General features: G+C 40.9%; 1 protein-coding gene across 9 annotated transcripts in view; it reads left to right on the top strand.

Moving 5' to 3' along the window:
- The window catches only part of esrrb (estrogen-related receptor beta), a 215,168-nt gene that overhangs the window by 170,461 nt on the left and 20,077 nt on the right, over window positions 1-24,630 (top strand). For all 9 annotated transcript variants that reach the window (XM_034159550.1, XM_034159547.1, XM_034159546.1 and 6 more), the window contains 2 exons: window positions 4,552-4,662; window positions 4,968-5,129. In XM_034159550.1, coding sequence (XP_034015441.1) covers window positions 4,552-4,662; window positions 4,968-5,129 — 273 coding nt within the window. The remainder of the gene's footprint in view (window positions 1-4,551; window positions 4,663-4,967; window positions 5,130-24,630) is intronic.

Below are 24,630 nucleotides of genomic sequence, written 5' to 3'. Positions count from 1 at the left end.
CCGGGAGTGCTCCCGGAGAATTCGCGTGACGACGGAGACAACGCGAACAACGACGTTTGATATTTTTTAATCGCCGTTTCATCCTGCCCCTTCCTGTAGTGCCGCAGTTTACACCGCCGTAATTGGCGGCCGGTGTTGTATCCCTAATCAATGGCGTGTAAAACGGCGATAGAGCCCACATCAGCATCCTCAAGGGCGTTTTAACCGGCAACAGAGGCAGACAAAACGGCGGCGCTAGTGAACAGTACGCCATTCTAAACGCCACCTCCAAGTTAACGGTGTTCCAAATGGCCGATAGGCGGCGGTCAATATAAAAATGCTAGCGCGCTGCATGCAGGCCTCTCACTCGTGGCCAGCTCCAGATATTTTTGCAGAGAAGCTCCAGTATGCCTCCTAAAAGAAAATTGGCAGCGGCAAGGACTTACCAAGAGGTCTGGTTCAGAAGCAGAGGGTAGCCCTGTGGTGGAGACGGAGCAACACGTTGAGGAGGGGAAAAAGGAAGGAGAAGAAAAGGCTGAGTATGATCTCCCTCCCCTTGCAGTGACAGAGGCTTCGACCTATTATACTCTGGGGGCGGTGCCTATATGCAAAAGTTCCTGGAGTAACGCAGGATTTGCCTGTATAAATCCAGCGGTACACAGGGCATTATCGGCGGCAGCAGAACACCGCCGTTCTCACGTGCGTCTTAACCTGCGATTGTAAAGGATAGAACTGGGTATTAACCCCCGTTGCCTGACGTGTGCCGGATGCTACGGCGTCAAAACGGCGCTTTATTCGGCGGATTTAGCGGCGTTTTATCCGCGTTTTTGCGGCTAGTATGGCGGTCAAAACGCCTGCGAAATGCTCCGCCCCTTTCCACTGCGAAAACAGCCGGAAGTACCGCGAACTTCGGTCTACGTACTACCCGCCGACAAAACCGTCTATGTGTAAACCATGCTTTCCTCTTCCTCTGCCACAAGTCAGGGCAGTTATTATTATTATTGTTATTATTATATTATTTTTCTGACATACACAAACCCTTGAATTGATTTAAATGATCCAAGAATTGATTCATGCCTCAATTTTAATGTTATACATCAGTTGAATGAAGCTTGTTTCACTGCTTCTTAAAACGTTCTCAAAAACTCAAAGGTCAGGACTGGTCACAGTAATGTTAAATTCCTGAGGTAAAATGAAAATCAACATGTCTGATACTCATAGACTGTATAACGGGATAAATGTACCCATTACCTGCTTGAATCTTTCCTTTATAATAAGTATCAGCCCTGAATTGTATCCCACAGGCCTAGATACTGTATGTAAGTAAATTCTTTCAGCTTAACCTTTTTGCTCAGGGTCACCACAGGAGGTTTGATATGGATTTGGCACATGTTTTACACTGGTACCCTTCCTGGTGCAAATCCACATTGCCTGGAGAATGGACACTGGTGGTCTTGAACTAGGATTCCAAGCAAGTCCACTGCCCACTTGGCAATAATATGTATACATCTGGTATCATTTTATAAGGGAGCGATACACCCCCCTAGTGGATACGATACATATGAAGATGAAACTGTCACTGTGTGAAGTACAGGTAGCTGCCGCCACGCGATTCCCCGGTGCTTGCTGGGAAAGACGAGGCTCCGATGGGATTGTGAGTAATTAGGTTAGTAGGAAATTGAAAGACAGTCCTAATCAGATTTGTGTTTCTAGGGAGTCAAATAATTTATATAAGTACAAGAAATGTTTTTTTTACAGTTACATGACAGTACAGTTTTACTTAATCGGGGGGGGGGGGGGGGGGGCTTGATGATTTAGTAGTGAAAATCAAAAATGTATTTAGCATAATTTCACTGTTATATGATTCTCTTTGTTAAATGAAGGGCAGTTCTATTTCACATCACGTGATTTTCCATTCTGCATTTATCCAGCGTCCTCTAATCATCGTGCACGGGTTCACGTCCAAACTCATCCTCTCCAAGAGCAGTCGCTGATGGGCAAATTGTATTAAGCTCATTTGCAGTGGCCACACAATGCTCAGGTTTGACACCGTCCTTGTTATAAAGTGATGAAATCATCAAGGAAGTGCTATGGCTATGGGTGTTGTTTGCTCAGAGGACGCGGGAGGCTGACAAATTAACTCCTCCTCCTCCTCCTCCTCTGCGCGCGTTTCACTGAGCCTTTTTTCCTCGTCCGCCCTTTAGTATTAAATTTGTTTGCAGGTTTTGTTATGCACAGGAGGTAAATTGATGAGGTTCTCCCTCGTGACAGGATTAAGATATCAGGGATATTTAAATTGTACGACATTGGTGGCAGCAACATGCTGGTAAAATGTGAGGATGCGTGATATACATGTTTGCATACGATTACATTAAGTAAGCAAATACCTGCCCGGTGGTATCAAATAAATAGAAGGAGCAGAGATGAAATATTTTCAACTACGTTGAAAATTAATAGAATAGAAAAGACATCCAAATGGAAACATTCTTATCAAATAATGAGATAATAAATAACTTATGTTATGATGAGGCCGGCTTGACATTTACAGTATCAGTTTGGAACCTGGACCCCAAGGTGTGGCCGGGGGTGATAAGGCCTCAGTGCTCCTCCAGTAAAACAGGGGTGAAATAAGGGTCTTTTATGGGAAAGCAATACCTAGTTATCTATCTGCAGTTTGACAGCGGATGTTTGGTACACCGGGAGTGGACGCACCTGAGCTCGCACACAGGCAAAGAGGCATGATGCTGGCAGCTAATTAGTATGCAGTCTACCTCACCCCAAAAGCTAAATAATTAGAGGGCCAGTCTGTGAGATCATTGACCCTGTGTTAAATATTCATATGTTTAGACCTGCTCTGGGCTCAGCTGTGTCACAGTAGACCAGCGAGGCATGGACCACATATGGGAAGTCAGCCGCGCCTCTCAGACATCAACACACACACAGTCACTCAAACACACACACACACACACACACACACACACACACACACACACACACACACACACACACACACACACACACACACACACACACACACACACACACACACACACACACAGTTAAGCCGCGGTCCCGAGGTGTTACAATGCAAACACACAAGCTTGAGATCATCACGGTTACTTTGCTGCTACTTTTACACATGATCTGTCTCTGTGCAAACGAATACAGCATGCAGGACTCGTGATGATCAGCCAGTCAGCACAAGACACAGGTGATTGTACGTAGACAATGTCTCATTATAAAGACATGCAACACTCTGCAGGATTTCCACAAATTATGCTGGAATTTCTTTTTATTTTAGTTTTTTTTTTAATTTAGCTTAATATGAGGTGTAATAAGAGCTCACCACTTTGTTAATGTGAGATGCAATATTAAAACTGTCCTGTGGGTGTGCATGTGTGTGTATGTAAGCCATCACTATAAAGTGCCTTGTGCTTATAGAAATATGTGCTACATAAATAAACTAAATTTAACATCTGAATACATGAAAAAACAGGGACTACATTGTGTTCTTGATTTTATTTAAATCAAACTTTTAACTTTTTTAATTTCATATATTTCACCAATAAATGACATTCATGAAAATTCAAATTCTGCTTTTCAGGAAAATTATGAAGTAAAATATACAAGAAAAAAATAATATAAATGTAAAGATCCCCCCCCCCCCCCCAAAAAAAAAAAAATCATAACACATTTGAAACTAAAACCAGCTTTTGAGTGAATAGTTACGTTTTTCCACATTGCCACAGACTAATATTGTTAAATGTGTTTGAAATAATTAAAACCACACCATTTTATACACATCAAGAACATAGTTTTTTTTTTAAAGGTGGTAAGAATAACATAATGCAAGAAATGTACAAAAGAAAAAAAAACATAGATTAAGATATAAACAATAAACTTGTAATATATGAAAATCTATGCTGGAAATGTGCTGATGGATTGTGGATTATAGTTCACATTACTACATACAAACCTGATTTAGGATCAGGTTCTAAACACTCAGCACAGAAATTGACAATTTTTTCCTTGAGGACTCAAACTAATTAATTATTGTCAGAAACAGAACTTTGCAAACATTTTCAACATCTTAATGTTTCTCTACAAATGTGTTTATTGGGTCTTTTTTCATTCGTAGGTCAATAAGAGCTCACACATGAAATTTTAAGATATTTGTATCATTTTTGTGTAATTATAGAGTATGTTATATATGTATTAAAAGCAGAAAAAATGACCTGATTACCTGCTTCTGATTCCATAAATACAACACACAGGTGATCAAATATTAAGTAAATAATAAATTGATCAACTTAATGTTCTTGTAGAACCATAGGAGAGGTCACCAAAAATATTTTAAAGGTAAAGAGCAGTAAGACCAATAACTTGTTTTGTGTCTTCAATATTTAGCATTATTCAGCATAAATGATTTGGTATTTACAACCTTTTTTAAATTTATTTTTGCAGCATCTTCCTCTGTGACTCAGGTTTTTTTTTTTTTTTTTTTTTTTGCACAGTACTGTACCTCAGGTTTCTATGATGAAAACTGACATCTCCTGTTTCTGACTGTGGCAGGAGTTCGTCTGGACCGCGTGCGAGGAGGCCGACAGAAATACAAGAGGAGGTTGGACTCTGAAAACAATCCGTACCTGGGCTTGACGCTTCCCCCTCCCACCAAAAAGCCCCGTGAGTACTGCTCCATCACTAACCCATTGTCTCCCTCCTCTGCCGTCCCTCAGCCGGAAGACCTGAAATAAATTAATAAATTCTAGGCCAGACTCACGTTCCTCCATTTCTGCTGTGTTTGGATAGTTAAGAACTGATTGATCAGAAATGTAGGCGGGTATCGTTCTATGACACCAATATTACACAGTCAGTGTGCCACATGGTCCATTCAGACGTCTGCGATATTTATCCTTATGATACTTTTTCTTGCCTCTGTGAGCTTTGTAATGATATGACCTTTGACCTTTCCTTCCTTCCTCTCCTAGTCACAAAGATAGTGTCTCACCTGTTGGTGGCAGAACCAGAGAAGATCTACGCCATGCCCGACCCCACCATCCCGGAGAGCGACATCAAGGCTTTGACCACACTGTGCGACCTGGCTGACCGTGAGCTGGTGGTCATCATCGGCTGGGCCAAACACATCCCAGGTATAAAAACACATTCTGCTCATCTACTTTTCTTCTTCTTTTTTTCAGCTTTTTTCCCTCTCAAACCTTTGCACCCTTTGCACTTATTTTGAGGTCTTTTTTTTGTATTTTTATTGACTCTGTTTTAAAGCTCTTTTTTTGATCAACATTGTAGAACCAAATTAGACACTATGCATTCAACCTAGTAACATTATGAATGAGAGTGAAATAGTACGTATAACAAGTTCCAATCATACATGAAGCGCTGTAAAGATTTTAACTGGAAGGCATTCAGCCAAGGCCACATATGTTCCAGAAAATATGTTTTTGATCAAATTCAGGACATTATCCATCCACTCATCAAATTTCAGCAACATCCTGTTGCAACTTTTTGACTTAAATGTTGCTGTGTGCCAAACATTCTTCTGGATCTCAGTTCCAGGACATATTATGGATCACCTCCTAAATACAATCACTTATTTCTCGTAACACCATCAATGCACTCACCAAGTTTCATGGCAATCTTTTCATTACTTTTTGAGTTATCCTGCTAAAAGACAAACAGACAAAGGATGGTGAAAACATTACCTCCTTGGATGAGGTAAAAAAAAAAAGTGTTATGGCTGTATTTTAAAAACTGTCTTTAAAAAAATCAATGCTGCTTCATTTATTGGTGCATTTTCGATTGTGAATTTTTTGTTGTTGTTGTAGTCATTTTTTTAAAAAAATGTCCCAACACTGCCTTGCATATTCTAAGATTAATAACAGGTGTAAGACTTTCAAAACAAACAAATAAACAAACAAACAAAATAATAATAATTTTAAGCTCATTAATTTAAAAAACTCCTTTGATTTTCTTATCTTCAAACATTGTAAGAAGAGCCTGCTTTGCACAGTTTCCGTGTTTTCTATTTTCCATCAAGATACCGGCAATATTTTAAGCATGGAATTTGCTGCTTTTGGTTGACTGACATTGTGTGACATGAAATGGTTGTAACGCAGTCTAACGAGTCACGTGCACTCTGGTTATTTTCACACAGTTGGTCTTGTTTGCTGCAGCGACTCACAGGTCTGAAGTGACAGCTGCATATTTTACTATACAGTATTTTAAGACCTTTTTTTTATCCCAAACTGGCAAAAAAAATAAAAAATAAAAATAAAAATATTGATATCAAATGATGCATGTCAGGTATATTCTCATTAACTTACATACTGTACATGGGAGCTCTTTTTATTTTACTCACACCCGTATGGAGGAAGTGATTGGAAATAAAAGAAGGGAGGGGGAAGCAGCGCAGTGCACGTTTGCATCACAAAGAGATTTGAATAAAAAAGTAAACATATACATTACTGCAGTTACTGCAGGGTAAAGTCAGGGTTTGACTTAATGGGGGCTGGATGCAGTTGTCGACTTGGGCTGTGAAAGCTTGTGTCAATGCTGCAGTGTTTTATAAAATCCACCCAGAAGCTCTGTAAAATGAGAGAGTATCTAAAACAGTTTGTTTGTTTTAAAATATGAAACCAAAAATAATAAAAATCCACATCAATATTCATTTCCAAAACCAAAATGAAAAAAATGGATAGCAAGTTGTTTTCCAGTTTTCAATTTATTAGCTCATTAAAATAAACAAACAAATAATTAAATACAAATAAAATTATACCAAGCACTCAAATCCACCTTTATTTTTGTTGACCTGGAAGCAACTGTATCGGCGAGAGGTGTAATTCTCCCCCCTGCCCAGGATGACCCAGACCAATTAACATAAAGGGGCGTGTCTATAAAACCTTCAACTTGCCACTGAGTGCTCCCAGTGAACATTTTTTTCTGTTAAAAAGACATTTAAAAGATACCTTAAACCGTGTATTTTTTGACGATTAAACATTCACACTTAGACTGTTTTTAACTGTGACTTTGTTGCATTAGATTATAATTTTGGAGCCTAACTAGGAAACCACATTCATGTGTTTCATGTAAAAGCCAGTAATGGAAACCCATATCAAATCTTCATGTTGATTTGGCAGGAGTTGTACACCGGATGGCCTTCCTGATGCAACTCCACATTATATGGAGAATGGGCACTGATGGTCTTGAATGGGGAACCTTCTGATTGGGAAGCAAGCACGCCAACGGTTTACCATCACCCTGTCAATTACCTACAAATCCATTTATAAATTCACCACTTTAAAAAAAAGCCAGAGTGCCAAGGGCCCTGTGGGTTACCAGCTCAAGTAAAGCCCGACAAAATATCCATTTTCTGCATAAAAATGGCCACCATTTCCAAACAAAAGAATCTACACAAATAATTGTGGGACAGAAACAATGTCATTGACCAATATTGTGCCCTTGTTAAATTAAAAGAAAAGTTACTGGACAGATTTTTGAGAAAATTGGGTCTAAATACCCAAATTGCCTGTTTTTGGCATAAAAATGGCAGGCATTTCCAAATAAACAAATCTATGACTATATTTTTTTGACATGAAATATGTCAACGACCCATATTACACCCTTTACAAATTAGAAAAAAGTTAATAGACAGTTTTTGAGAAAATTGACTTTAAATGTGCAATGGCTATTTTCAGCAAATAAATGTCTGCCATTTCCAAATGAATGAATCTATGACTATATTTTTTGACGTGAAATATGTCAATGACCCATATTACCCCTTTGACAAATTAGAAAAAAGTTATCAGACAGGTTTCGAGAAAATTGACTTTAAATGTTCAAAAATGGCTATTTTCGGCAAAAAATGGCTGCCATTTCCAAATGAATGAATCTATGACTAGTTTTGGATGTGGAATATGTCAATGACCCGTATTACCCCTTTGACAAATTAGAAAAAAAGTTATCAGACAGGTTAAGTGCTCAAATGGCTATTTTCGGCATAAAAATGGCCACCATTTCCAAATGCACGAATACCAATTTGACTTCTAGACGGGAACAATGTCAATGACCCATATTACACCCTTGCCTAATTCTAAAAAGTCATCAGACAGTTTTTGAGATATCACAATAAACAAATGACGCCCGCATCTACGACTGATGCTGCGTCATGACATAGGGTTAGCAGCCTATCCGCCGGTTACCCAAAAAGCAGCTTTTAGTTTGTGCAGCAGCTTCTTTGCTGTGCAATTAAACGTGTGCACACACATGTGTAGATAATTAATGTCAGAGTGCTCGTGCAACCACAGGGTATGTGGGACGGAATTGGTGCAAAATGGACAGAGCTGTGCAAGAAACAAATCAATAGAGCGCATCTAAAATGCTCTGCATTGAACAGCGAGGGGGGACACAGACCCGGTGCCAACACGTGGCGTAATCACCGGGGAGATTTAAAGCAAAGTTGGGGACCTGCCCAGTCAAACAAGAAATCATATCACACGCACACACAAGCACGCGCAGGTACACGTGTTGAATTATTGATGGGCATAATCATGTTTCTTTCTTGCCCCCATAGACACTGTGATAGACGAGGTGTTAGGTTATAAGAGGCTGTTGAATTAAGGGTACAGTGCCTCACGTCAGCAGAGATTTTGCTTCTTTCACAGGTTTTTGTCTGATTTTGACAGAGAGCACGTTGTTTAGCTGCGCTTTTTTTCTGCAACCGAGGCAGATTTTCCTTGATCTTGAGCTTGACCCCCCCATAACTCTATAACATTACAGCACTGTGGACGCGGAGACAGTAACAAACTAAATTAATGTGTCCCTCAGTGCTAACTCCATAACCTCTTCCTCTCATCAGCATAACGCGGAGAGGCGCAGAGCTGTCAGCCTGCAGGAAACGTGTCACATTGCTGCGATGTGTGTGTGTGTGTGTGTGTGTGTGTGTGTGTGTGTGTGTGTGTGTGTGTGTGTGTGTGTGTGTGTGTGTGTGTGTGTGTGTGTGTGTGTGCGCGCATGCTTTGGCATCACATCAGATAATTCAAAAGACATTTTGAAACAGCAATTCAAACATTTAAAAGGTTAATTTATTTTCAGCAAAGTGGACTCCGGCTGACCTTAGGCGAGAGCATTTTGTACCGAAAAGGTATTAGAGTACTTCTCAGAAGAAGGGGTATTAATCAGCACAGATCTGATAGTAAGGAGATTAGAGATGGATATGCTCCCGGCCCCTGGCCTCAGCCTCCATCCCTTGCACATCTAAACTGTTTGGATCGCTCCCCATGGGGGCCTGCACGGTCAGCACACTGAGAGTTTAACCAAGGAGCTTAGTCAGGACTGGATCACAGCTGACCTGATAACACACTCTCATCAGTGTGACCCAAAAAAAAATTTACACCGGTGCCACAGATGTGCGCACAAACTGTGACACAGTCACAACCTCATGCACGTGGCCGCATCTCCAACTAAAAGCTCACATATACACATACAGTGAACGTAATCACATTATTCCAATTTCATTCTGATTGCGTAATTTCAGGGTCAACTGAGGACAGTGAGCGCTGAATTCATCACAGCGAACGAAGTGCATTTTGACTCGGGTGTTTTTCTGCACGAATTGCATTCGGCGCACACTTCCTTTTTAACATCGATTGCTGAATTGTGCTGCAGTTTTAGTGTCTGTAACACGCTAACTAGGTTTTGCGTCGGAACGGCACCTTAATAAGATTACGCTGGCGCGTATTGTGCTGTGGAAAGATTCATAACGTTAATGGGATTTGCAGCAGACAGCTTGTCATTCCGAATGTGTTGATAATGATCATTTAACCCAAAACCCGAGGAGGTAAGCCTCAGCGCCTGTTCCAACCATCAGCACTAAACGCTGTGCAGTACCTGGGAGATGATTCACCTTAAGTAGATTATTCTGCTCTGCATCTGTTCACATGCACACATGCTTACGCTTGTGGATTTCATTTTGCGTTTGTTCACTTTTTTTAAACGTCTGACTGTATTGTCAAATCAGAGCGCCGGCTCGGCTCCGTCCCCTTTGGTGGTGTCTGTATTAGGACAGTGGGTGTCCTCTGGCCATGAAATAGCTGCATAATTGAGTTGTACATGGCTGAACCTGATCAGAGACGGTTCACTGGTCTGAGCGAGACTCCATGCACTAATACTCCATGCACCAACAGTACCCGGGGGTAGCCGAACACTCTCACCTCCCATCCAGCCACTCAGGATGAGACGGAAAAGAGGGGACAAATTGCTGATTGCATTCTGATAGATTTTTGCAGCTGTAGGCGATGGAATTAAAAAGATTAACAGTTCATTATGAAATAGACCACATTGTTTAGGTCGCTGACAGATGGGCCAGTATCTAAAGTCTAAATGTAGCAATTTAACTATCACGAAAAACCGGCACTTCCCCATCTCCCAATTGATTTTTAATTTAATTTATTCTCAGCTAATATTTGAAAATTTGTATAAGTGGCGTAATTTGGTGTAGAGTGGCCCTCTCGAGTTTTAATTGAAGGGTGAGTGTAGGATATCAGAGCTGTGTCATTAGTGTAGATGGTATCTTTGCCTTACGGGGTTCAAAGTCAGCTTTTCACATTGCTGCTCCATTATCAGAAACCTCGTTAGAATTTAACGATTATGGGATCACCTCAAGTTTGTCTGTGGCCTGCATAACTCAAAATTATGCACTGATTTTGTTCATTACATTGTTAATGATTAATTTTTTTAGGGATGTATTTTGGCAATGAGAAATTGGGGATGCAGATTTATATTTTTAATTTTATTTCAAATTAATCGCCTTCTGATTGATTTTTAATTCCCCTCTATTCTCGTGGTAACGTTTGAAAATGCATTTTAAAAGTGCCATAATTTTGAACAGAGTGGCTCTATTGAGTTTTAATAGGAGGGCGACTGTAGGATATGAGAGCTGTGTCATTAGCATTGATGGTATCTTTGCCTCACAGGGTTCAATGTCAACTTCATCATTTCTGCTTCATTTTGAATACATGGAAAGGAAATGACTGGCCAAGTCCACAACGGTTAAGTGTTTTAAAATTTTAGAGATTAGATATCAACATGGTGGCTTAGTGGTTAGCACTATTGCCCCACAGCAACAAGGTCATGGGTTCGATTCTCACCTGTGGCCTTTCTGTGTGGAGTCTGCATGTTCTCCCCGTGTTTGCGTGGGTTCCCTCCGGGTGCTCCGCCTTCCTCCCTCATCCAAAGATATGCAGGTTAGGTGGATTGGAAATCTTTAAATTGTCCGTAGGTGTGCGTGCAGGTGTAAATGTGTGTGTCTGTCTATATGTGGCCTTGTGACAGACTGGTGTCCTGTCCAGAGTGTACCCCGCCTCACGCCCTATGACTGCTGGGACAGACTCCAGCCCCCACTTCCCTGTAACCCTTAATTGGAGTAAGTGGTTGAAGATGAGTGAACAAGGGAGCGATATCAACATCTCACAAAAGGCACCAATATTAAAGCTACATTGTGTAGGATTTAGTGGCATTTATACCGAGAAATGGGAAATAACATTCGTAACCATTTGTTCATTAGTGTGTAATTACCTGCAACAACAAATTGGTGTTTTTATACTCTTAGAATGAGTCTTTCATATCTATATGGGTTTGGGCCCCGTGATCGACACCACCATGTTGCACCATCATGTTGATACAGTAACCCAAAAGAGATATACTTACTTTGCCTTTTGCATTTTGGAGCCCAACTGGAAGACTGACGAAAAAACAAGAGGAATCATTGGTTGCTGTCTTTTACACTGTCTGTTGGTTGCTAGTGCAGGCTAGCAAGTTTGACAACCCTCATTTTTGTGAAATAGAGGCTTATACATATTGTTTATCACAAGAAAAGGCAAGGGAACATGAACCCATTGCTAAAGATGCAAAAACATGAAGGGAAAAAATAATTGCGTGAGTGACTGCATAATGTAATCTGTAACCTCACCAGTCGGTGACACTAAATCCTACAGACTGTAGCTTTAAAAATTCCTCAGTGTGATCAGGCCAGGTTGCAGTCTTACTGTGTAATGAAGTAGATTTTGAAGATTTGTGTTCCAAGCCTTTTCACAGATTTGTCATTGCCAAACCAAGCCTTGCCTTCATCCCGGATCTCCCTTTTGATTAATTGATAATCACTGTGGAGCCTTTGGACAATGGTGTCACTGCTCCAAACAGCACCATGAAGCAGAGTGTAATATGGCTGTAGCCTGAGGGGGGGGGCGGGGTCATTAGGAGAGATGTTATGGGGGATGCTGACAGATGGCTTGTTGCTCCTAAGGTGCTAACAACCTTTGACATACAAGCAAACCACTGTCTACCCCTCTGGCCTCCTGTAAAGCTGTGTTTCACTTTGTCACACAGGTTTTGGCGGCAGGAACTAAGTGCACTAAAAACTTCAGTGTGACTTATACAAGAAGTGCTCATTGGTCAGTGTTTGCCATACCTCCCATCCTAGTGTGTTTTTAATAAGTCCTCACTGACTGTAAGGCTAGAAGAAGGACGTCCACTTGCATCAGTGCCCATGATAACATGAACACAGTTTATTGGATTTTTACCAAATTATAGCATTGAGTTTGTTTGTTTGTTTATTTTTAGTTTTGTTGTTTTTGGAAGGGTGGGTGGCTGAGTATCACCATGTATAGTGGAACTTCAGTTTTAGAACGTAATTGGTTCTCAAATGTTGTTCTTAAACCGAATTGTTCTTAAATTGAAACCAATTTTCCCATAAGAAACCATGTAAAATGGATTAATCCATTCCTGCCCCCAAAAGAACACTGTGTTTTTACCTTTTTAATGGCATTTCATGCATAAAAGGCAGACAAAATACCAAGAATATGCATAGTATCCAAAACAAAATACTGTACATTAATTATAATAAAACAAACAATTCAATTTCACCTTACCTTTACAGAAAAGACCATAAGAACATTGGGAACGACTGGGCGTGTCTTTGCTCTTTGCTCCGTTAGGACATTTCACTGCACAACAAGACAGATTATTTCAGGTGTTTGTCATAAAACACTCCAAACGTCCTAACCAATCAGACGCCTCTGTTGCAGTGAAACTCTGGTCGGATTTAATTTTGTATGCTAACAGCATTAGCACTTGTAGCAGCTTTTGGTAGCTTCACCCGTTAGCTCCACTTAATGTATGATTACTGGTAAAAATACGCAGCTCATAACTTTTAATGTCCACAACAACGTAAACCATTAGGAGAACTACTGCACAGTCCCCAAAATAGAATTTAATAAACACCTGAAGACGGAGTTTCTTGCTTCTTAGTTTATTGGCGGATTGCAACCCAACATGGTGCATTACTGCACCTACTATGGCGGAGGTGTTCATGCACCAAGACTTTGTTTGAAAAGTGATGCATTTTTCGTTCAAAAACCGAGGTTCCACTGTAATTAGTTCCTTTTAAAAATGTTACAATACTGTCATTTACTCAAACTACTTGAACAATAATCTGCTTAGCTGTTGGAAGTTCCAGGCTATATGTCGCACAAGAGTATTGGCTGTCCAAAAATACATCATGAAGAGGAAAAAACATACATAACTCCCAATGGTCTGTAAGTCACATTTATTTTTGAATGTGTTGCTCCTGCATCATGCAACAAGAAGCAAAATGAATTTAATTGGTGCATTAATTATTTCTAATGCAAGCACCGCATTAGCAAGAAGAAGTTAACAGGCTAATTAAGTTATAGTACGAGACACAAAGAACTTTTACATACTGTAAAATGTTATGTAAGTCAGTTAATTTAGATATTTTTCACAACAAATGCAATACTCACAGTAAGATGTTTATGCATTGGTTTGATTCTGACACTCACCTCTAGTTATTTGCTATTAGAGTCAGACAAGGTAAACCTAATAAAATGGCCTTGTTTGTGTTGTTCTACTCATTACTGGCGTTTTGGGAATATTCATCATCTGCACTTTAGTGGATTTCAGTTCATCAGTTCCATGTTTGACAGACACCCGCCTGCCGCGTTGGTTGTTAGCATGGAGGCAGGGATGTTGAAACCAGCTCACGCTTCTTGTATATTGTCGTGTTTTGTGTCAGCTCAACCCTCCGCCATAATCAGCCACCCATCAGCGCGCCCTCCTCCCCCAGCCCCCTGTGGGCTCCTGTTTTCTCTTTGCCATTAAATTGTGAAAACTACTTACTGTGTTGCCAGTCTGATCCCTCTCAAGCTGCGTAATCTCCTTGTAATAGAGTGTGAATACTGCCCGGCAATAAATCAGCACCTCATCAGTGCACTTTATTAAATATAGACACCAACAGACAGCTCTTAGTATATTCAATTTACCCTCTGACGTAGGCTTCAACACTGGAGATAAAGATAGATTGAGCAATCAGGTGGATGCTGAGGCCTGAACTCAGGCAGAGGAACGAGGGGAAGGCAGAAAAAGCTACAGGGAGATTGAGATGGGGGCGTATCGGAGGCAGACAGGCAGTCAGGAGTGTGCAGGGCCAGGAAAGGGACATCTGCCAGGCAGGGTGGGGGAGGGCTTTGTTTAGTTACTGTGACACGAGCAGGTACGCGCAGAATCACAATGATGTGAGTGGACTGTTCATATTGTCTTTAGTGCACGTGTAATATTTGTGCAGAATTCCAAATCTTACACGAAGCATTCCACGTAAATCTCAGGCGTGTCAGCAGAGCGCACTCGCTCATTAAGCCATGTTGCAGGATGGTAGCGCAGAAAAATTATGTGCAATAACGGCAGCGATTAAAATGAGATTTGTCCTCATCTTTTGGGCCAAACAGAGATATGAATCATCATTATTGGGCAGTGTGACCCTGGGGACAGATATAGACTTCAGTGCTTGGGTCAAGAGGTCATTGGGTTCAGATTAAAACAAGGGGATTACTGTATTTGACATTCTTCCACCTCATAACGGTATCACGCTAACAGTCAAATCACCCATTCGCCAGCTACTTGCAATGGGATAATGGGCTGGTTATCACTTTGCAAAGTGGCAGATAGGCAGCTCCCCTGAAAGTGAGCGCTGAACTGGAAAAGAAAAAAGCGATTAATTTTTGGCCTTCAGCCTCTCCTTTATTGAACTTAGTTGAATTTTGGCTACAGCCTCAACAAATCAGCATCCAGGAAAGACTCTGAGCAAACTGTTGTACACATAGTTGGACTTCCTGTCAAATTATTCATATCAAGCACATCCGTTTACAACCCCAATTCCAGTGAAGTTGGGACATTGTGTGAAATATAAATAAAAACAGAATACAGTGATTTGCAAATCCTCTTCAACCTATATTCAATCGAATACACCACAAAGACAAGATATTTAAGTTCAAACTGATAAATTTTATTGTTTTTGTCCAAATATTTGCTCATTTTGAAATGGATGCCTGCAACACGTTTCAAAAAAGCTGGGACAGTGGTATGTTTACCACTGCGTTGCATCACCTTTCCTTCTAACAACACTCAGTAAGTGTCTGGGAACTGAGGACACTCATGATTGGGTATAAACAGAGCATCCCCAAAAGGCTCAACCGTTCACAAGCAAAGATGGGGCTAGGATCACCACTTTGTGAACAACTGTGTGAAAAATAGTCCAGCAGTTTAAGAACAATGTTTCTCAACATTCAAATGCAATAAATTTAGGAATTCCATCATCTACAGTCCATAATATAATCAGAAGATTCAGAGAATCTGGAGAACTTTCTACATGTAAGCGGCAAGGCTGAAAACCAACATTGAATGCTCTTGACCTTCGATCCGACATCATTGTGTAGAGGATCTTACTGCGTGGGCTCAGGAACACTTCAGAAAACCATTGCCAGTTAACACAGTTCCTCGCTACATCTACAAGTGCAAGTTAAAACTCTACCATGCAAAGCAAAAACCAAACATCAACAACATCCAGAAACACTGCCGCCTTCTCTGGGTGCGAACTCATTTGAAATGGACAGTCGCAAAGTGGAAAAGTGTGCTGTGGTTTGATGAGTCCACATTTCAAATTGTTTTTGGAAATCATGGACGTGGTGTCCTCCGGACAAAAGAGGAAAAAGACCATCCAGATTGTTACCAGGGCAAAGTTCAAAAGCCAGGATCTGTGATGGTATGGGGGGGTGTTAATTCCCATGGCATGGGCAACTTACACATCTGTGATGGCACCATCAGTGCTGAAAGGTACATCCAGGTTTTGGAGCAACACATGCTGCCATCCAAGCAACGTCTTTTTCAGGGACGTCCCTGCTTATTTCAGCAAGACAATGCCAAGCCATATTCTGCACGCGTTACAACAGCGTGGCTTCATAGTAAAAGAGTGCAGGTACTAGACTGGCCTGCCTGCAGTCCAGACCTGTCGCCCATTGAAAATGTGTGGCGCATTATGAAGTGCAAAATACGACAACAGAGACCCCGGACTGTTGAACACCTGAAGTCGTACATCAAGCAAGAATGGGAAAGAATTCCACCTACAAAGCTTCAACAATTAGTGTCCTCAGTTAGTGAGTGTTGTTAGAAGGAAAGGTGATGTAACACAGTGGTAAACATATCACTGTCCCAACTTTTTGAAATGAGTTGCAGGCATCCATTTCAAAATGAGCAAATATTTGCACAAAAACAATAAAGTTTATCAGTTTGAACATTAAATATCTTGTCTTTGTGGTGTATTCAATTGAATATAGGTTGAAGAGGATTTGCAAATCATTGTATTCTGTTTTTATTTACATTTTACACAACGTCCCAACTTCATTGGAATTGGTGTTGTATTACTAAGAAGAAATCAGGTGTCATTCCAGGTGGATACATCCCAGTTAAACGCTTCCAGATGTCAAGTTTGGGAGCATGTGCAGGTGCCACACTTCTCGGCATCCACTGCCCCATGGAATCACACAGGTCCTGGATGGTAATCACCCAGGCAGACAACTAATCCATTCCGAACTCTCAACAATAAAGCTCATATCTCACTGGGCAGCTACTGTTGGCGTGAAAGTGCGAATGACATTCTCAAGGGATTTTCCAAAATCTCTCAATGTTCACGGGGTTTCTCAGTTTCCTCCCGTGAGTCACAAATCAAATTTGTGTCTCCAGCTACTCGCAGCCCAGTGAGTTAATACCTTAGCCATCTATCTGCCCTGGCCAGCTGAAACGTGAGCATCCCCTTGGCTTTCTCCAGCTGGCGCAGTGTTCAACATTTATGCACCTGTGTGCTGGATCATAGACACCGAAATGTGCCACGTGGTCCAAATGTCACAGTTGGTGGTCTCTCACAACGCAAGTGTTACTCCTCATCTGAGTCTCCTTAAATAACCGCTTGTTCGACACAAAGTCATTCCAGCAGTACTCAAGGATCCTCTGAAGAGATCAAGTACCAAAGATTGCCACTGTCACTGGTTAGCGTTGAAGCCTCACGGCCATGCAATAAGGACACTAAAGACGGGCTTTTGTTCTTTTGCAAAGATGCCGCCGCTGCCACCTAACGCCTCCGTCAAGCAACCTATGACTCTGCAATCTCAGTGAACTAGTATTTTGTTGCACATTAAAGACCAAAAAAGACCAAAAAAAAAAAATTTAAGAGTTGACCAGTGATACAATGCTAAAGTACGAGTATTCACTAAATTGTCTAATAAGACTACTCAAAGTGGATCTGTTTTTCAGATACTGGCCAGTATAATCTGTATCTTACAGTCAAAATATTTGTATTAATATAATAAATAACCTAAACGTAATTTTGATTGGCTTCTCCTGATGTGTTCAGGTAAGTTCAGGAAGAATTACATTTCGGCAGCTAAGAGCACAAACACAAGGACTTTACGTTTAGGTTTTTTTATGTTGCTTTTGTATCTTACAAATCAGATGGCAGTCTGTTTTGGGTTTTTTTTTCTTTGTCCTCTAACATGTAAAACAGAAAGCTTTGATACGGAATGGAGGCAGATCACTCAGGTGGTTTAAAAAAAAACAAAAAACAAAAAAAGCCTTTTTTGAACCTCCGGGGTCCTTTTAGGAGCAGTTTTACTCTAACTGCAGCCGGCGAGCACTTGACTTGGCTGAGGTGAGATTGCCGCTGGGCACAAGTCTTCAGAGCCTTCTTGTCCTTCTGATAGCCAGCCGTGATAGATCAGCTCCTGTCCAGCCAGAATTACTCTTTCCTCTCCCCTCCTGCTCCCTTCCCTTTTCACTCCCTCTTTCTCTCGGCCTTATCTCTCTCCTCTCTGGCCCATATCTTCTCCTCTTTTATCCTCCATTTCTCTCTCTCGCTCCCCCCGTCCCCAACCTCCCCACCACCACCTCTGTCTGCTCAGTTGTCTGATTGAGGGTGAGTTACGAGGGAGCTGCAGCTGGAAGGGGCCACCGTGCCTCGTAATTACATCTCTTTTTATTACCCACACTAATGGCCCTCGGGGAGAGGGAAACAATAATAAATTAATAGAATATGAACTCCAGCTCAACAGAAATCTCCAGCATTTCATTTTGGACTATCCTGGCCTCTGGCAGATGAAACTTTACTCTGATTAATCTCTGCAAGGGGTTCTAAACCAGCCGTCTGCCCCCCTCCTGCACATAGCCACAGGCTTTTGGGGGAGATAAAGGGGGAGATGATGGTTTTGGCTGGACTTTAGTGATCTTCAAGTCATGAATGATGGTGTGTTGATGCGGTTAGTGGTATTTTCCCGATCTTTAGTGTTGTTTTTTTTTGGCGTCAGTGTTTGTTCTTCCTGCCAAGGAGGTTATGTTTTCATTATTGTTTTTATCTTTCTGACTGTAGGCAGGATTATGCAAAAACTACGAGGCCAGTTTTACTAAAACTTGATGGACAGGTGGCACATGTGTCAAGGAGGAGTTTATGAAAAATTTGGAGGGTATCTGGATATTTTCTCATGTTCTTTAACATTGTGAACTTAACTTTTTTGTGCCAGTTCTGTCAGTGTCTCAAGAAATATGTGGTGAATGTTCATGAAGAAAAAAAATCAAGCATATTTATAGTGATAATATTTGTAAGATTTAATGCAGATCCTTATACAAGGTCGACTCGAGTAGAACACAATATGCTTTTGGAGGAGTGTGAAATTAATTAAGTCACTGTATGGTAGTGGTGCCCAACTTTGGGGGCTGTGGGCCACATTTAGCCAGCTCTCCTGTTGTTTTGCCCTGCCAAGGCAAGTGATAAAGTCTGCAAATATATAAATCACTGCTAAGCAAATTAAACACTGGTGTGTTTATTATTTTGAAATTCTATTTTATATTTAGACTATTAATTTTCTAAAATTAATTTAAATGTGAAGCCCCTTTCAACTTTTCACAAAATCGTCACAACTTACTTTGTGTTGAAATCTAGTATCTTTATTTATATGCAAATTCAGCAATGTTTTTTCAGATAAAGTATTTAATTTAGGAGGATGCCTTGGCAAATATAATGAGTTTGCGCTGTGAGATCATGATGACATGGAGGAGGAAGGACATGTGCAAGTTTTGAAGTTCATGTTGCATTTTATGGAAACTGAGACCTGGAAATTTCTGACTTTGTACAGCATCAAACAGCATCTATTGTATCATTGCATCTTGTCTGTTGACTCACATGTGACAAATTACTAAATTGTGCATACTGGAGATATAAGATTGTGAATTTGATTACTAAAGATAAAAATTGTAGTGGTGCCATCAAAAATCCTTTTGATGACTTAAAAAAATCCAAAGGACTACAGCTTTGAATCTAATGTAATTGTATGTATATAATCCAGGGGTGGTCCACCTTGGATCTGCTGTGAAAACAAGGGAGCAGCTGAATGGTCTTACTAATAGTATGTATACAACCCCTGGCAAAAATTATGGAATCACCGGCCTCGGAGGATGTTCATTCAATTGTTTAATTTTGTAGAAAAAAAGCAGATCACAGACATGACACAAAACTAAAGTCATTTCAAATGGCAACTTTCTGGCTTTAAGGAACACTATAAGAAATCAAGAAAAAAAGATTGTGGCAGTCAGTAACGGTTACTTTTTTAGACCAAGCAGAGGAAAAAAATATGGACTCACTCAATTCTGAGGAATAAATTATGGAATCAATCAATCAATCAATCAATTTTTTTTATATAGCGCCAAATCACAACAAACAGTTGCCCCAAGGCGCTTTATATTGTAAGGCAAGGCCATACAATAATTATGTAAAACCCCAACGGTCAAAACGACCCCCTGTGAGCAAGCACTTGGCTACAGTGGGAAGGAAAAACTCCCTTTTAACAGGAAGAAACCTCCAGCAGAACCAGGCTCAGGGAGGGGCAGTCTTCTGCTGGGACTGGTTGGGGCTGAGGGAGAGAACCAGGAAAAAGACATGCTGTGGAGGGGAGCAGAGATCGATCACTAATGATTAAATGCAGAGTGGTGCATACAGAGCAAAAAGAGAAAGAAACAGTGCATCATGGGAACCCCCCAGCAGTCTACGTCTATAGCAGCATAACTAAGGGATGGTTCAGGGTCACCTGATCCAGCCCTAACTATAAGCTTTAGCAAAAAGGAAAGTTTTAAGCCTAATCTTAAAAGTAGAGAGGGTGTCTGTCTCCCTGATCTGAATTGGGAGCTGGTTCCACAGGAGAGGAGCCTGAAAGCTGAAGGCTCTGCCTCCCATTCTACTCTTACAAACCCTAGGAACTACAAGTAAGCCTGCAGTCTGAGAGCGAAGCGCTCTATTGGGGTGATATGGTACTATGAGGTCCCTAAGATAAGATGGGGCCTGATTATTCAAAACCTTATAAGTAAGAAGAAGAATTTTAAATTCTATTCTAGAATTAACAGGAAGCCAATGAAGAGAGGCCAATATGGGTGAGATATGCTCTCTCCTTCTAGTCCCCGTCAGTACTCTAGCTGCAGCATTTTGAATTAACTGAAGGCTTTTTAGGGAACTTTTAGGACAACCTGATAATAATGAATTACAATAGTCCAGCCTAGAGGAAATAAATGCATGAATTAGTTTTTCAGCATCACTCTGAGACAAGACCTTTCTGATTTTAGAGATATTGCGTAAATGCAAAAAAGCAGTCCTATATATTTGTTTAATATGCGCTTTGAATGACATGTCCTGATCAAAAATGACTCCAAGATTTCTCACAGTATTACTAGAGGTCAGGGTAATGCCATCCAGAGTAAGGATCTGGTTAGACACCATGTTTCTAAGATTTGTGGGGCCAAGTACAATAACTTCAGCTTTATCTGAGATTAAAAGCAGGAAATTAGAGGTCATCCATGTCTTTATGTCTGTAAGACAATCCTGCAGTTTAGCTAATTGGTGTGTGTCCTCTGGCTTCATGGATAGATAAAGTTGGGTATCATCTGCGTAACAATGAAAATTTAAGCAATACCGTCTAATAATACTGCCTAAGGGAAGCATGTATAAAGTGAATAAAATTGGTCCTAGCACAGAACGTTGTGGAACTCCATAATTAACTTTAGTCTGTGAAGAAGATTCCCCATTTACATGAACAAATTGTAATCTATTAGACAAATATGATTCAAACCACCGCAGCGCAGTGCCTTTAATACCTATGGCATGCTCTAATCTCTGTAATAAAATTTTATGGTCAACAGTATCAAAAGCAGCACTGAGGTCTAACAGAACAAGCACAGAGATGAGTCCACTGTCCAAGGCCATAAGAAGATCATTTGTAACCTTCACTAATGCTGTTTCTGTACTATGATGAATTCTAAAACCTGACTGAAACTCTTCAAATAGACCATTCCTCTGCAGATGATCAGTTAGCTGTTTTACAACTACCCTTTCAAGAATTTTTGAGAGAAAAGGAAGGTTGGAGATTGGCCTATAATTAGCTAAGATAGCTGGGTCAAGTGATGGCTTTTAAGTAATGGTTTAATTACTGCCACCTTAAAAGCCTGTGGTACATAGCCAACTAACAAAGATAGATTGATCATATTTAAGATCGAAGCATTAAATAATGGTAGGGCTTCCTTGAGCAGCCTGGTAGGAATGGGGTCTAATAAACATGTTGATGGTTTGGATGAAGTAACTAATGAAAATAACTCAGACAGAACAATCGGAGAGAAAGAGTCTAACCAAATACCGGCATCACTGAAAGCAGCCAAAGATAACGATACGTCTTTGGGATGGTTATGAGTAATTTTTTCTCTAATAGTTAAAATTTTGTTAGCAAAGAAAGTCATGAAGTCATTACTAGTTAAAGTTAATGGAATACTCAGCTCAATAGAGCTCTGACTCTTTGTCAGCCTGGCTACAGTGCTGAAAAGAAACCTGGGGTTGTTCTTATTTTCTTCAATTAGTGATGAGTAGAAAGATGTCCTAGCTTTACGGAGGGCTTTTTTATAGAGCAACAGACTCTTTTTCCAGGCTAAGTGAAGATCTTCTAAATTAGTGAGACGCCATTTCCTCTCCAACTTACGGGTTATCTGCTTTAAGCTACGAGTTTGTGAGTTATACCACGGAGTCAGGCACTTCTGATTTAAAGCTCTCTTTTTTAGAGGAGCTACAGCATCCAAAGTTGTCTTCAATGAGGATGTAAAACTATTGACGAGATACTCTGTCTCACTTACAGAGTTTAGGTAGCTACTCTGCACTGTGTTGGTATATGGCATTAGAGAACATAAAGAAGGAATCATATCCTTAAACCTAGTTACAGCGCTTTCTGAAAGACTTCTAGTGTAATGAAACTTATTCCCCACTGCTGGGTAGTCCATCAGAGTAAATGTAAATGTTATTAAGAAATGATCAGACAGAAGGGAGTTTTCAGGGAATACTGTTAAGTCTTCTATTTCCATACCATAAGTCAGAACAAGATCTAAGATATGATTAAAGTGGTGGGTGGACTCATTTACTTTTTGAGCAAAGCCAATAGAGTCTAATAATAGATTAAATGCAGTGTTGAGGCTGTCATTCTCAGCATCTGTGTGGATGTTAAAATCGCCCACTATAATTATCTTATCTGAGCTAAGCACTAAGTCAGACAAAAGGTCTGAAAATTCACAGAGAAACTCACAGTAACGACCAGGTGGACGATAGATAATAACAAATAAAACTGGTTTTTGGGACTTCCAATTTGGATGGACAAGACTAAGAGTCAAGCTTTCAAATGAATTAAAGCTCTGTCTGGGTTTTTGATTAATTAATAAGCTGGAATGGAAGATTGCTGCTAATCCTCCGCCCCGGCCCGTGCTACGAGCATTCTGACAGTTAGTGTGACTCGGGGGTGTTGACTCATTTAAACTAACATATTCATCCTGCTGTAACCAGGTTTCTGTAAGGCAGTATAAATCAATATGTTGATCAATTATTATATCATTTACCAACAGGGACTTAGAAGAGAGAGACCTAATGTTTAATAGACCACATTTAACTGTTTTAGTCTGTGGTGCAGTTGAAGGTGCTATATTATTTTTTCTTTTTGAATTTTTATGCTTAAATAGATTTTTGCTGGTTATTGGTAGTCTGGGAGCAGGCACCGTCTCTACGGGGATGGGGTAATGAGGGGATGGCAGGGGGAGAGAAGCTGCAGAGAGGTGTGTAAGACTACAACTCTGCTTCCTGGTCCCAACCCTGGATAGTCACGGTTTGGAGGATTTAAGAAAATTGGCCAGATTTCTAGAAATGAGAGCTGCTCCATCCAAAGTGGGATGGATGCCGTCTCTCCTAACAAGACCAGGTTTTCCCCAGAAGCTTTGCCAATTATCTATGAAGCCCACCTCATTTTTTGGACACCAAGACAGCCAGCAATTCAAGGAGAACATGCGGCTAAACATGTCACTCCCGGTCTGTTTGGGGAGGGGCCCAGAGAAAACTACAGAGTCCGACATTGTTTTTGCAAAGTTACACACCGATTTAATGTTAATTTTAGTGACCTCCGATTGGCGTAACCGGGTGTCATTACTGCAGACGTGAATTACAGTCTTACCAAATTTACGCTTAGCCTTAGCCAGCAGTTTCAAATTTCCTTCAATGTCGCCTGCTCTGGCCCCCGGAAGACAATTGACTATGGTTGCTGGTGTCGCTAACTTCACATTTCGCAAAACAGTCGCCAATAACCAGAGTTTGATCCTCGGCGGGTGTGTCGTCGAGTGGGGAAAAACGGTTAGAGATGTGAACGGGTTGGCGGTGTACACGGGGCTTCTGTTTAGGGCTACGCTTCCTCCTCACAGTCACCCAGTCAGCCTGCTTTCCCGGCTGCTCGGGATCTGCCAGGGGGTAACTAATGGCGGCTAAGCTACCTTGGTCCGCACCGACTACAGGGGCCTGGCTAGCTGTAGAATTTTCCACGGTGCGGAGCCGAGTCTCCAATTCGCCCAGCCTGGCCTCCAAAGCTACGAATAAGCTACACTTATTACAAGTACCCTTACTGCTAAAGGAGGCCGAGGAATAACTAAACATTTCACACCCAGAGCAGAAAAGTGCGGGAGAGACAGGAGAAGCCGCCATGCTAAATCGGCTAAGAGCTAGTAGCTACGCTAAGCTAGCGGATTCCTAAAAAACACGCAAAGTGAATAATGTGTAAATAATTTAGAGGTGATTCAGCAGAAGGAGTGCTTTAGTTAAGGCACGTAAAGATTACACTGGGAAACAAATCGTAATCTAGATAACTAGATCAGTCTAACTGCGCAGATTAAACAGCTAACAGATACAGCAAA

Source organism: Thalassophryne amazonica, chromosome 19, assembly GCF_902500255.1.
Source record: "Thalassophryne amazonica chromosome 19, fThaAma1.1, whole genome shotgun sequence".
NCBI classification, from domain to species: Eukaryota; Metazoa; Chordata; class Actinopteri; order Batrachoidiformes; family Batrachoididae; genus Thalassophryne; species Thalassophryne amazonica.
The sequence above is the reverse complement of the archived record's forward strand: the minus strand, read 5'-3'. Positions and strand labels throughout refer to the sequence as shown.